General features: G+C 50.0%; 1 protein-coding gene across 1 annotated transcript in view; it reads right to left on the reverse strand.

Annotated features, from left to right (window-relative positions):
- WDR75 (WD repeat domain 75) overlaps positions 1–13,824 on the reverse strand; it is a 93,708-nt gene that overhangs the window by 39,199 nt on the left and 40,685 nt on the right. Inside the window, exon 13 of the mRNA XM_030209594.1 lies at positions 7,194–7,357. Coding sequence (XP_030065454.1) covers positions 7,194–7,357 — 164 coding nt within the window. The remainder of the gene's footprint in view (positions 1–7,193; positions 7,358–13,824) is intronic.

Below are 13,824 nucleotides of genomic sequence, written 5' to 3' on the forward strand. Positions count from 1 at the left end.
GAGCTTACAATCTAATAGACAAAAAATAAAGTAAGCAAATCAAATCAATTAATGTGTACAGGAAGGAGGAGAGGAGGGTAGGTGGAGGCGAGTGGTTACGAGTCAAAAGCAATGTTAAAGAGGTGGGCTTTCCAGTCTAGATTTAAAGGTGGCCAAGGATGGGGCAAGACGTAGGGGCTCAGGAAGTTTATTCCAGGCGTAGGGTGCAGTGAGACAGAAGGCGCGAAGTCTGGAGTTGGCAGAAGGGAACAGATAAGAAGGATTTATGCAAGGCCTGCGAAGCCTGCTTCTCTGCAAGCAAACAAGCTGATGTGATAGTCTTCTTCAGCCATCTAGCAATCGTGGGCTTGGAATCCATGAGACCATGCCTCTGTTTACCAAAAAGCACAAGTCTGTCTGAACTGTGAAACTCATTCATGATTTCCAGATAACTAATGAGGACTCCACATACATCAAGAAGCCTCAGGGAAGAATACTGAGCCTCTTCGTCCTCTCTACAAAAGGAGAGAAGCTCCAAAGATTGGTTGAGATGAAACACTGATATCACTTTCAGACGGAACCATTTTCAGAAGACCCTTGCCTCTGAAAAGTGAAGAAAGGGATCCCAAAAAGAGAGCATGAAGCTCCAAAACCCTATGTGCCAATGCAACAGCCACAAGCAACTCTGATTTAGCATAAGATCTTTCAAGGAGGCCTTACGGAATGGTTCAAAAGGAGGCTTCTGAAAAGCCCGAAGGACTAAATTAAGTTTAGACTCTGGACATGGAGGGAAGGACTAAATTAAGGTTAGACTCTGGACATGGAGAACAAAAGGGAGGCTGCAAGCAGTCCGCTCCCCACCAAAATGAAACTATATCCGGGTGAGCTGCAAGAGCCACAACCTGAACTTTTAGAGAACCCAATGCCAATCCTTTCTGAAGGCTTGCCTGAAGAAATGCTAGGATGTGCACGATCTGAGCAGAGAAGAAAGTCCGCAATAAGAACACCAGCTCTCGACCGTCTCCCATACCCTCGCATATGCCATGAATGTAGAGTATATCTGAACAAGGTAGCAATGACTGAATTAGAATAACCTTTTCATCTCAACCGAGTCCTTTCAATGGCCAAGCTGACCAAAGGTGCATGGATCCTTTTTAAGCACTGGACCATACTTCAGTAGGCTGTGTACCTGCGGTAGACGGAGAGGAACTCCGTCTAGTGGTTAAATCAGGTCTGTGTACCATGGCCTCCACGGCCAATCAGGTGCACTGAGAATTAATCGACCCCGCTGCAACGCGATCCTTTTCAACACACAGCCTACAGTGGGCCAAGGACGGAAGACTTACATGTGTCTCTGGCCTGAGCTGCAGTAGGGCATCAATCCCAAATCGAGCCAGGTTCTTTCCGACAGCTGAAGAACTTGGGCACTTTGGCATTTCTTTTCGTCACCATCAAGTCCAGAAGCAGAAAACCCCATTGGTCCACTATCAGATGAAAACTCTAGCTGGATAGATTTTATTCTTCTGGGTCAAAGGAGTGCCTGCTGAGAAAGTCCACCTCCACATTCAAGGACCCATCGATGTGAGCTGCCGACAAGCAAGAGTCAATTTTTTTCCTGCCCGACTCATGATGGGAGAACACCACCACTGGACAGCTGCGAGTCCCACCTTTCTTGTGGATATAAACCATCACTGTCGAACTGTTAGAGAAAACTTGGACTGGGGCCCCTGCCAGAAAGGATGCAAAGTCGTGTAAGGCATTCTGCATTGCCTGAGCATCAAGTGATTTATCGACCACTGAGACTCCTGTTCCGTCCAGGTGCCCTGTGCCAGATGGAACTTGCAATGAGCTTCCTAACCCAACTTGCTTGCATTCGTTGTCACCACCTCCTATTGTGTTATCGGAAAAGGTGGTCAGACGGTCAAATTCCCGGGGGACAGCCACCACAGCATACTCTGGCTAGCAACCAGCGTCCAAAGATGATGAAGGTTGTATGTCTGTGACACCGGAAACCAGCGGCTGAGAAGGGATTCCTATAATGGGTCGCATATGAGCCCCTGCCCATGGCACCACTTCCATCACCACAGAACCTGGACGTAGTCCCAGACCTTGGGCCTCCCTTGACTAAGACAACAAATCTGTTGAACCAGCTTTGACCTCTTAAGCTCTGTGAGGAAGATCTTCGCCCGCGCTGTGTCGAATAGAATGCCCAGATACTCTGGTATCTGTGATGGAGATAGTTGGCTCGTCTCCTCACCCAATTCAATGATTGAAGAAGATGGACAACTTTGTCCATCACCACCAAGCTGTCCAAACAGGACGACTCACAAATGAGCCAGTCATTTAGATATGGGTGAACTTTGATTCCCTGGCACTGAAGGAAGGCTGTTGCCACCATTGCCATGGTAAACGTTCTTGGCGCTGTAGCAAGAATGAATTGGAAGTGACAGTCCAGCTCCACAAAAAGTAGAAATTTCTGATGCAGCAGCCATATGGGTATATGCAAACATGCCTCCTTGAAATTGAGGGTGTTAAGAAATTCTCCCACCTGAACTGAGGCTATGACTGCTCTTAGTGTTTCTATGTGAAAGCGGGCCACTCTGAGGCAGCAGCTAGAACTTTGAGATGTAAGACCAGACAAAAGATGCCTACCTTCTTTGGACAATGAAGAAGACAGAATGTATCTGCCTTGTCCCTGTTTGGCCTGGGGGAACTGGAATAATGGACCGGAGCACCAGCAAGGAATCTATGGTGGCCTGAACCTCGACAGCCTTGGTTCCCTTTCAACAAAGAGACTGCAAGAAGAGAGATGTGGCCGGGCAGGAAATCTCCAACTTGTAAACTTCTCTAACAATATCCAGAGCCCACTGGACCGATGTGATTTTGGCCCACTCCTTCCAAAATTCCTGAATATGTCCTCCCACTGGAGAAAGAGAAGAGTCGACCAGCCTCACATCATTGTGAAGCTCTGGACACATCGGGTGCTCTAGCTGACTAAGAGGAGGACTTCCAGTCTGCACAAAAGGAAGGGACTTCTGACCCTATTGCTGATAACTAGGCCAGTACCGTCTGCTGTCTTGAAATTGAGATCGAAAGCCCCCTGAAGACAGACGACCAGAGGCTTTCAGCTTATTCTCCGGCAACCGCTGTGGCTTAGTTTCCACTAGTTCTTTCACCAAGTTACTGAGGTCTTCTCCAAATAGCCTCTTATCCCAAAAGGGCAGTTCAACTAGACATGACTAACGCTGCATCCGCTGCCCAATGCCGCAACCAGAATTGCTGACGTACCATGACAGCCAAAGACATACTGCGGGACATAACCCGTAATATACAGCATCTGCCAAGTAGGCCAACCTCGCTTCCAAGCATTACAGCACCTGTCTTGTGTTGCCAACTGCTGATGCCACTTCAGGCATGCTCTTCCCACGAATGAGCTGTACACTGTTGCTTGAAGACCCCGAAAGACCACTTCAAAAGCTTATTTCAGCGAGCCTTGTAGTTTCCTATCCTGTAGATCTTTTAGGGCAATACCCCCTTCCATCGGAAGGTGGTCTTCTAGATCACCACCATAACTAGGAAACCCATCCTGGGAAGCTACAATTTATCTTTCTCCTCCAAAACTAATGGGCAGAGGCAATCCATGGCTGTTCCCACTCTCAGCCCCACGTCCGGTGAGACCCATTCTGCTGTAATTAGGTCCTGAATGTCTGGATGCATTGGGAAGGACTTACATGGACCTCTAAGCCCCCTCATGATTGACAAAAGATGGAACTCCTGATGCCAAAAAGCAGAAGGCTCCTTGGAAAGCACCGCCAGTGACTCAGAAATAAGAATACTGAGCTTCTCTTTATTAAACCTCAGTACTTTCAGATCATCTCCCTCCTCTAATGGCTCCTTCAACGATGGCTCCTCTGAACAGACCGAGGCCGCATAAGATATTTATTTGGATTTTGCTCACACCTTTTTCAGTAATAGCTCAAGGTGAGTTGCATCCAGGTACATTGGGTATAAGGAGAGAGAAGCAGAGATAGCCTCATCTGCCCACTGGAGGTCTAAACGAGATCTCTTAGGAGCTGGAGGGGCAGCAGGTTGAGAAACTGAAGCACCCTACAGCAACTCTGACTGACCATACTTCAGTAAATAGGCTTGGTGTAAGAGCAATATAAACGCCAGCAAAAACAAAGATCCCGATGCAGCTAAATGCTCTGTCGGGCCCTGAGGCTGTAAAATGGTGGCTATGCTCCAAGTTCAGTCAGAGGTTCTTCCTCACTGCCAGTTGGCCCCATCAAAATGGCACCCATTCCCACACTCTCCTGCATTAAACTTTTCACAGCCCGAGGACCCCAGCATATTCAGATGCTGCACTGAATCTGAACATGTGCAGCATCCTACCGTTTCCTCCACATCCTGCATGATTCCCAGCTTGCACGCACTACAACACCCCAACGCCAGCTGTCTGGTCCCACAGCAGGAACACTGCTTAACCGCCTCCGTGTGTCCGAAGCGGCGTGTCAGGGTTCCTCCCCTGCACCAGGTAGAACTTGCAGACCTCCAAGCAATTCCAAGTCAAACTTTAGTTGGACTTAACATTGCCGGCTGCTCCCCCCACATTCACAGTCTCCACAAATATTACCACAGATAAGAAAGGCTGAGGACCGTTATTCTATCCCACTCTTTCAACAAAACCTCTATACTTCCCTTTTTTTTTTTTTTTTTTAAGGTTATCATACTGGAAAAGGAGAGATCACAGGAAACAGGAGAGATAAAGGGAGGAAAGAAGTACATTCATGGGGCACCACAGGCAGGGATCTGAAGACTGCTAGATATAACTGTGCAGACTCAAGCCACCCAAAAAGCTCAACTGTGGGCCAGTTGACCAACTGGACCAGGAGAAAATCACTCAGACCCAGAGGCTGAAAAGCGTGTCCATTCACCTGCTGGAGATAGAAAATACCGAGGAGTTGGACTGGATACCAAGAACTCGGACTGGATACCAAGAACTCAGCTCAGTTTTCAGGTAGAGGTTGTGGAGACAAGGACTGTCTCAGAATTTAAGAAACTGTGGGACAGGCACGTGGGATCTCTTAGGAAAAGAAGAGCTAGTGTTTACTGAAGACGGGAAAGACTGGGTGGGCTATTTGGTCATTATCTGCCGTCATGTTTCTATGTTTCTAACTCCACCTGCTGGTTGAGGGACACAACTATCCCACAGGCTCTGGAATAGTAGGAAGCTACATAATGAAAATTTGTGCTTCAGAGACACTGAACATGATGTCAGTACAATATACCAAATACAGACTACAGAATATAAAAATGTACAAGGGTCTAAAGATTTCTACAAGTCATTGTATATTTTATCCTAGGTGACAAATAATGTTTAAATACAGCTGCACACATGCAAACTAAAATTTAGGTTAGTCTGATGAATAGGCTCAGGAACCACATGTGGCCTTTAAATCCTACACTGCATTTCTGTTGTACACGACAGGGTGGACAACAAATGAAGGAAACGGTTAGACACAGATGAGAACATCAGCACATGGCTCTTAACTGAGCTTAGGAATGGAATAACAGAAGAGGAGCGATGTTATCAGTGTCTAAGCTTACATTGCTACCTGGAGGCTGAATGTTAAACACAGAATTTAATATTTAGAATGCCCAGAATTTTCACTGCTTAGATTTCTATTTATTTGGATTTAGTTCACACCTTTTTCAGTAGTAGCTCATTCAGGTACACTAGCTATTTCTCCTGTTTCCAGAGGCCATACAATCTAAGGGCCCTGTTTACTAAGGTGCGCTAGTGTTTTTTTTAGCATGTGCTAAAAATCAACACGCACTAACTACTACTACTACTTAACATTTCTAGAGCGCTACTAGGGTTACGCAGCGCTGTACAATTTAACAAAGAGAGACAGTCCCTGCTCAAAGAGCTTACAATCTAATAGACAAGTGAACGGTCTGTCCGATAGGGGCAGTCAAACTGGGGCAATCTGGATTCACTGAACGGTAAGGGTTAGGTGCCGAACGCAGCATTGAAGAGGTGGGCTTTAAGCAAAGACTTGAAGACGGGCAGGGAGGGGGCTTGGCGTAAGGGATCAGGAAGGTTGCTTAGTGCGCGGTAAAAATGCTAATGCACCTCTAGCAAGGCTTAGTAAAGTGGGCCCCTAGTTTGTACCTGAGGCAATGGAAAGCTAAGGGTCTCTTTTATCAAGTCGCACTAGCTGTTCCCGCATGGCGATGCCGATGGAACCCATTAAAAGTGAATGGGCTTTGTTGGCATTACTGCACTGGGAGCCGTTACCGTGGCTTGATAAAATAGGCCCTAAGTGACTTGCCCAAGATCACAAGCAGCAGCAGCATATTTGAAGCAGCCTTACCTTATTGTTAGTCTGGGGCTCCAACAAGTGCGCTACATCTCCAAAGATATACACACAAAATCACAAATACAAATGATATTGTAATTCTATAAACAACGGAAGCCTGATGAAAACTAAAGTGGCAAATGTAAGATTTAATCATATACAATGAAAAATTCAAAGACCTAAAAAAACAAAAACAAACTTCACAAAATTTAGAAGCACCTGATATGACAGTACTATGATGTATTCAAATGCTTATCTCAATTTCTTAACCCCCCCCCTTCCCGCTTCGCTGTCAGTGGCACCAAGGGTGAAAATTCTCTAGAAACCACCGAGTGCTGGACTCATTAGCATGGGGATTCAGACCCCAACTGAGTCTGTATTCTAGGAGGAGGGAAATCATCCCCAAAGGACCGTTGCCTGCAGTCTGGACTCTTGCTATGCTTCAATGAGAATCTGGGCCTACAGCCTTCCCAGGAGCGGCCTACTCATTGTTGCTGCAGTAAACCACAAGTCTGCACCAACTGCTGATACGAACTTTTTTCCCTGGCTCCATTTGCTGGACTGGTCTGGAATAGATGATAAGGAAATGTTTTTTTTTCTGCTACATCGAGGAGAACTTATTGCTGGCACTGGACATTTCTTTCTCAATGGTGATTTTAACTGTACTGATTATTTTTGGGGGAGTGGGGGTGGGGTAGGAGGGGAGGAGTTTGAACATGGATTGTTTTCGTTTTCCTTTTTGATTTTTAACATTCAGCTGAATCTTTATGCCAATTTAAAAATGAGTTAATTACTAACAAGAAATTGAACATACTGATAATTCAAATCTGACAACTTCAGTTTACCACTTACTGTATATATCAGAATCATCCCTAAGTAGCCAGACTTTAAACCGACCATCTTTGCTAGCAGTAACCAAGGTGGGTGTTGCATTTTCAGAAGCATCAAGGTGCTGGAAACACAGGGATGTGATTCGATCTTCATGAGGCATGTTTATAATGGTGTTCAGCAGAAAGCTTCAGCAGGGAACAAGACAGAATCCAAGTGCAAGGAAAACAGAAGTGGGTGAAATTGTCATCCAAAACTGATCTTTTATGAATTATATGTTAATGTTAAAGGCTGGACAACAGTGTATTACTGAAATAAGTGTTCTGGTATACAAAGTTTACTATGCCTGCGCTCTGAACTCTGTCAATATTGAAGAAACTGTCCTGGTACTGGCCCCAGAGTGTTTTCTTTCCAGACCCCAATAAATAGTTTAATGGTCACAAGCAAACTAGATCATCACTGTGGCAGCATTTGGTGCACAGGTCCATCAGCAAATCTAATATTCAAGAGAACTACCCTGCAAAGCACACAAACCCCAACAGTGCATCACAATCACTATCATGCTTTAACTCAGGAAAATAACTCAGAAGTACAAAAAGATAAAACATTCTCCATGTCGTTTCTCTCACCCTCATATCACATTAACAGTCTAATTACCACCTGCATATCTGCAGATGGGTCACGCTGTCTGCTCAGAAGCCACATTGAGGGGAGTTGGTTGTAGCTAAGGTTTTCCCTTCTAGAATTCTCTTTCAGTTTTTCTCCACTAATGTGTAATTACATAGTAACATAGTAAATGATGGCAGAAAAGCATGGCCTATTAAGCCTCTCCAAGAAGGATGATGGGGCTGCACCTGTCACACAGTACAGCTTTCCCTATGCTTGTGCTGTTGGGGTTCTCTCTCTCTAGCAAACAAGGTAAAATTATGTATCATACCTGATAATTTTCTTTCCATTAATCATAGCTGATCAATCCATAGACTGGTGGGTTGTGTCCATCTACCAGCAGGTGGAGATAGAGAGCAATCCTTTTGCCTCCCTATATGTGGTCATGTGCTGCCGGAAACTCCTCAGTATGTCGATATCCAAGCTCCATCCGCAGGACTCAGCACTTAGAGAATTACACCCACAAAGGGACACTCTGCCCAGCTCACCACCGCCGAAACGGGGGAGGGGAATTAACCCAGCTCATCCCCACACAAGTGGGGAAGGGGAATCCGTCCAGCTCATCCCCGCGGAGCGGGGGAGGGACACCACCCCGCCGATGCGGGGGGATCTGGCTTATCCTGCAACCGCAACCGCGGGAGGAGCTGACTGACCCTAACACCGCCGAAGCGGGAGGGGTACAAAGCTGCCCTACTGCCGCACGAAGCGGGAGGGAGCGCCGGCAGAATTTATGTCTCAATCCAGCCCCGTAAAACGGAGGGGAGAGGAATGCAGCAGCTCACTGTAACACAAATTCGTCTCAACTCTTGAAGAATCCATTGAAAAACTTGAACACGAAGTCCTCTTGAACAGGAACTGAAGACTAAACTTGAACCTGAAATGTAACCAGAATATAAACAATACAGATATCTGGGAGGGGCTATGGATTGATCAGCTATGATTAATGGAAAGAAAATTATCAGGTATGATACATAATTTTACCTTCCATATCATCATGCTGATCAATCCATAGACTGGTGGGATGTACCGAAGCAGTACTCACCCAGGGCGGGACATTGAAATCCCTAACCGCAACACTGAAGCTCCAAACCGGGCCTCCGCCCGAGCAGCCACAGCCAAGCGGTAATGCCTGGAGAAGGTATGGGCCGATGCCCAAGTTGCCGCCTTGCAAATCTCTTCCAAGGAGACGGACCCGGCCTCTGCCATCGAGGCCGCCTGAGCTCTAGTGGAGTGAGCCTTCAGCTGGATAGGCGGCACCTTCCCCGCGGCCACATAAGCCGCTGCAATGGCTTCCTTGACCCATCTTGCCACTGTAGGCTTAGCAGCCTGCAGACCCTTACGAGGACCTGCAAACAGGACAAACAGATGATCCGATTTCCGGAAATCATTGGTCACTTCCAAGTATCTGATGATGACTCGTCTCACATCCAGATATTTGAGAGCAGAGTATTCCTCTGGGTAGTCCTCCCTACGAAAGGAAGGGAGACAGAGCTGCTGATTCACATGGAAGCGAGAAACAATCTTGGGCAGGAAGGAAGGCACTGTGCGCATAGTCAATCCTGCCTCAGTGAACCGCAGAAAAGGCTCTCGACATGAGAGTGCCTGGAGCTCGGAAACTCTTCTGGCTGAAGTGATAGCCACCAAAAAGACTGCTTTCAACGTCAGGTCTTTCAGAGATGCCCTAGACAAGGGTTCAAAAGGCGGCTTCTGCAAGGCTCTTAGCACCAGGTTGAGATTCCACGCAGGCACCACTGAGTGCAGAGGAGGGCGCAGGTGATTAACTCCCTTGAGAAAGCGCACCACATCTGGCTGGGAAGCCAGGGAAGCACCCTTCAGGCGGCCCCTGAAGCAAGCCAGAGCCGCTACCTGGACTTTAAGGGAACTGAGCGACAGGCCTTTCTCCAGACCTTCTTGCAGGAACGCCAACACTGAAGAAATTGGAGCAGTGAAGGGAGAAAGTGAGCCTGCTTCACACCACGCTGCAAAGGTACGCCAAACCCTGGCGTAAGCAGTAGAAGTGGAGCGCTTCCTTGCTCTCAGCATAGTGGCGATGACCTTGTCTGAGAAGTCCTTCTTTCTCAGACGCTGCCGCTCAATAGCCAGGCCGTAAGACCAAAGGGGGAGGGATCCTCCATCACCACGGGACCCTGATGTAACAGGCCCTGCTCCACTGGCAGCCGCAGAGGATCGTCGACTGAGAGCCTGATCAAGTCCGCATACCAGGGACGTCTGGGCCAGTCCGGACCCACCAGGATTATCCGGCCCGGATGCTTTGCCACCCGATCTAGCACCCTGCCCAACATGGGCCAGGGCGGGAACACATAGAGAAGCTCTTGTGTCGGCCACTGTTGGAGAAGAGCATCTACTCCCAGGGATCGAGGGTCCCGTCCTCTGCTGAAAAAGCGCGGCACTTGGCAATTGGCCGATGACGCCATCAGATCTAGGCTCGGCTGGCCCCAGCGCTTCGTGATGTCCAAGAACGCCTGAGCAGATAGCTGCCACTCTCCGGGCTCCAAGGTATGGCGACTGAGAAAGTCCGCCTTGACATTCATGACTCCGGCAATGTGGGCCGCTGACAGCTGTTCCAGGTTCGCTTCCGCCCACTGGCATAGATTCATGGCCTCCTTGGCTAGAGGGGCACTCTTGGTACCTCCCTGGTGGTTGACATAGGCTACAGCCGTGGCACTGTCCGACAGGACCCGTACTGGCTTCAACGCCAGTACCGGGATGAACTCCAAAAGGGCCAACCGAATGGCTCGGAGTTCCAGGAGGTTGATAGACCACTTTGCCTCTGCAGGAGACCAGAGCCCCTGCGCTGTCCTTCCCAAGCAGTGGGCTCCCCAGCCCGACAAAGAGGCGTCCGTCGTAACGACAATCCACTCCGGGGTCACCAGAGGCATTCCTGCAGACAACTTGTCTGTCTGCATCCACCAGCTCAGCGCCTTGCGCACCGCTGGGTCCAAGGGAAGGCGCACAGCATAATCCTCCGACATCGGAGTCCAGTGCTGCAGCAGAGAGAGTTGTAGTGGTCTCATATGAGCCCTGGCCCAGGGCACTACTTCCATCGTGGCCGTCATAGAGCCCAACAGCTGCACATAGTCCCAAGCCCGAAGAGGAGAGGCTACTAGGAACTGGTCCACCTGAGCCTGAAGTTTGACAATCCGATTGTCTGGCAGGAACACTCTGCCCACTTGGGTGTCGAATCGAACTCCCAGATACTCCAGGGACTGAGTCGGGCGCAGCTGGCTCTTCTCCCAGTTGATGATCCACCCCAGGGAGCTCAAAAGAGCAACCACCCGGTCCACAGCTTTGCCGCACTCTGCATAAGAGGGGGCTCGGATCAACCAGTCGTCCAGATAAGGATGGACTTGTACTCCTTCCTTTCGCAGGAAGGCCGCGATGACCACCATTACTTTGGAGAAGGTCCACGGAGCAGTAGCCAACCCGAAAGGGAGGGCTCTGAACTGGAAGTGTCGGCCCAGGACTGCAAAACGCAGGAAGCGTTGATGAGGAGGCCAGATGGGAATATGCAGGTACGCTTCCTTGATGTCCAAGGAAGCCAAGAACTCTCCTGCCTTCACTGCCGCTATAACAGAGCGGAGAGTCTCCATGCGAAAGTGCCGAACTTTCAAGGCCCGATTGACCCCTTTGAGGTCGAGGATAGGCCGGACAGAACCTCCTTTCTTTGGTACCACAAAGCAAATGGAGTAACGTCCCTTGCCAATCAGATTTTCTGGCACCAGAACGACCGCACCCAGGCATATCAGGTTGTCCAAGGTCTGCTGCACTGCCACAGCTTTGACCGGAGACTTGCAGGGAGAGAGTACAAACCCGTCTCTTAAGGGTCGGCAGAACTCTAACTTGTAGCCGTCTCTGATGACTTCCAGCACCCAAGCGTCTGAAGTTACTCTGGTCCAATCGCCTAGAAACGAGGACAGGCGCCCTCCAATCTGCACTGGGCCATGGACCAGGACCCCGTCATTGGGTACGAGACCCTGGGGGAGGACCGGAGGGTGTACCTCCGGGACGGCGGTCTCTACGAAAGGAATGCTGCTTGGGGGAGAAGTTCCTTTTGAAGGAAGAGGGGGCAGAGGAGCCCGACTTGCCCGGGCGGTACCGACGGGCTTCCTGAAACCGTCCTCTGGAGATACCGGGGCGAGCACTGGCCCGAGCCCTGACCTCTGGTAACCTCTTGCCCTTAGACGTGCCGAGATCGGTCACGATTTTGTCCAGCTCGACCCCAAAGAGCAGCTTGCCTTTAAAAGGCAACTTAGCCAGGCGGGACTTAGAGGCGTGGTCCGCAGACCAATGTTTCAGCCAAAGCCAGCGCCGCGCAGAGACTGTCTGAGCCATGCCTTTAGCCGAGGCTCTCAAGACATCATACAGTAAGTCTGCCAAATAAGCCAAGCCCGATTCCAGGGCCGGCCAGTCAGCCCTCAAGGAAGGATCCGAGGGGGAAGCCCGCTGCACCATCGTCAGGCACGCCCTGGCCACATAGGAGCCGCAAACTGAGGCCTGCAAACTTAAGGCAGCCGCCTCGAAGGACGACCTTAAAGCCGCTTCCAATCTTCTGTCTTGGGCGTCCTTTAGTGCCGTGCCACCTTCCACCGGCAACGCCGTTTTCTTAGTCACCGCAGTGATTAAAGAATCCACGGTAGGCCAAATAAAGGCCTCACGTTCACTTTCAGGCAAAGGATAGAGGCGGGACATAGCCCTAGCCACTTTGAGGCTCGCTTCCGGGACATCCCATTGAGCCGAAATTAAGGTGTGCATGGCATCATGCACGTGGAAGGTTCTAGGCGGGCGCTTCGTCCCCAGCATAATGGCAGAGCCAACAGGGGCTGAGGGAGAGACGTCCTCTGGCGAGGAAATCTTCAAAATGCTCATGGCCTGCAGTAACAGGTTGGGCAAATCCTCTGAGCGAAAGATCCGCGCTGCAGAGGGGTCATCCGCTCCATCCGAGCGGGAATGCGTCTCCTCCAAGGAATCCCCAAAGGACCGTTGGGAGAACTCAGATACGCTGCCCTCATCTACATCAGAGGAAACAGCGTCCTCTAAAGCCTGGGAATCCACCCGAGGGCGTTTACTTCCGGGGGCCTCAACCCCGTTATCAGACAAGGGAGAAGGGGCAGCGTTTTGCATAAGGAAGGCCTGATGCAGCAGCAAAATAAACTCGGGGGAGAAACCCCCAAGACTGTGAATTTCAGCAGCCTGGGCCACAGCCCTAGACGCACCCTCAACCGGCGCTCGCAAGAGCGGGGGAGCAACATGCTGCGCATCCAAGATGGCGTCCGGCGCGACACTCCGCGAAGGAGCCGCGCGGGAAGAACGGCGCTTAACTTTAGCCGCTTTTTTGCCGTCGCCCAAATGAAGGGCGGCCATGGCATGAACGTCTCCCAGCTCAAGGGCGGCCCAAGGAGAAGCCGTCCGAGCAGAGTGGCCGGCCAAGATGGCAGAGGCGAGCAGCGGGGGATGGGCGTTTATGGCGGGAAAAACCGCCGCGCCGGAGGAAGACCCGGGACACTGACCGGCCTCCAAACTGACACCCACCAAGGGCGAATCAGACTTTAAAACCCCCGTATCCCCGCTAGAAGCGCACACGCGGTCCGGGAAGCGATTCTTCGCGCCCTCGCCCTCCGACGCCATAGGCCACATGGAGATCAATCGGGGAACCCCCTGCCCGCTATAAAAAGGTAAAAATTACCTGCTTCTCCCTCCGAGCTGTAACGACCTGGTGTCCCAGTGAGTAGCTGCAATAAACGTTTAAATAAACGTCGAAATAAACGCCCTTAAGGACGTGCAAATTTTTTTTTTTTTTTAACGGAGCCAGCGGGAGGGGGGAGAAAAGGAGGGACCTGGCGCCACCAGGTTTGCACTTGCTCAAGAAGAGCCCTCAACCCCAGGCACTCAACAAAACCTAAAAATTAGGCTTGGAAGCCTAGCCAGAGCTGCTGCTGTGTGTGACCACCACCTGCTGAGATAGAGAACA

The sequence above is a fragment of the Microcaecilia unicolor genome, chromosome 7 (genome assembly GCF_901765095.1).
Source record: "Microcaecilia unicolor chromosome 7, aMicUni1.1, whole genome shotgun sequence".
NCBI classification, from domain to species: Eukaryota; Metazoa; Chordata; class Amphibia; order Gymnophiona; family Siphonopidae; genus Microcaecilia; species Microcaecilia unicolor.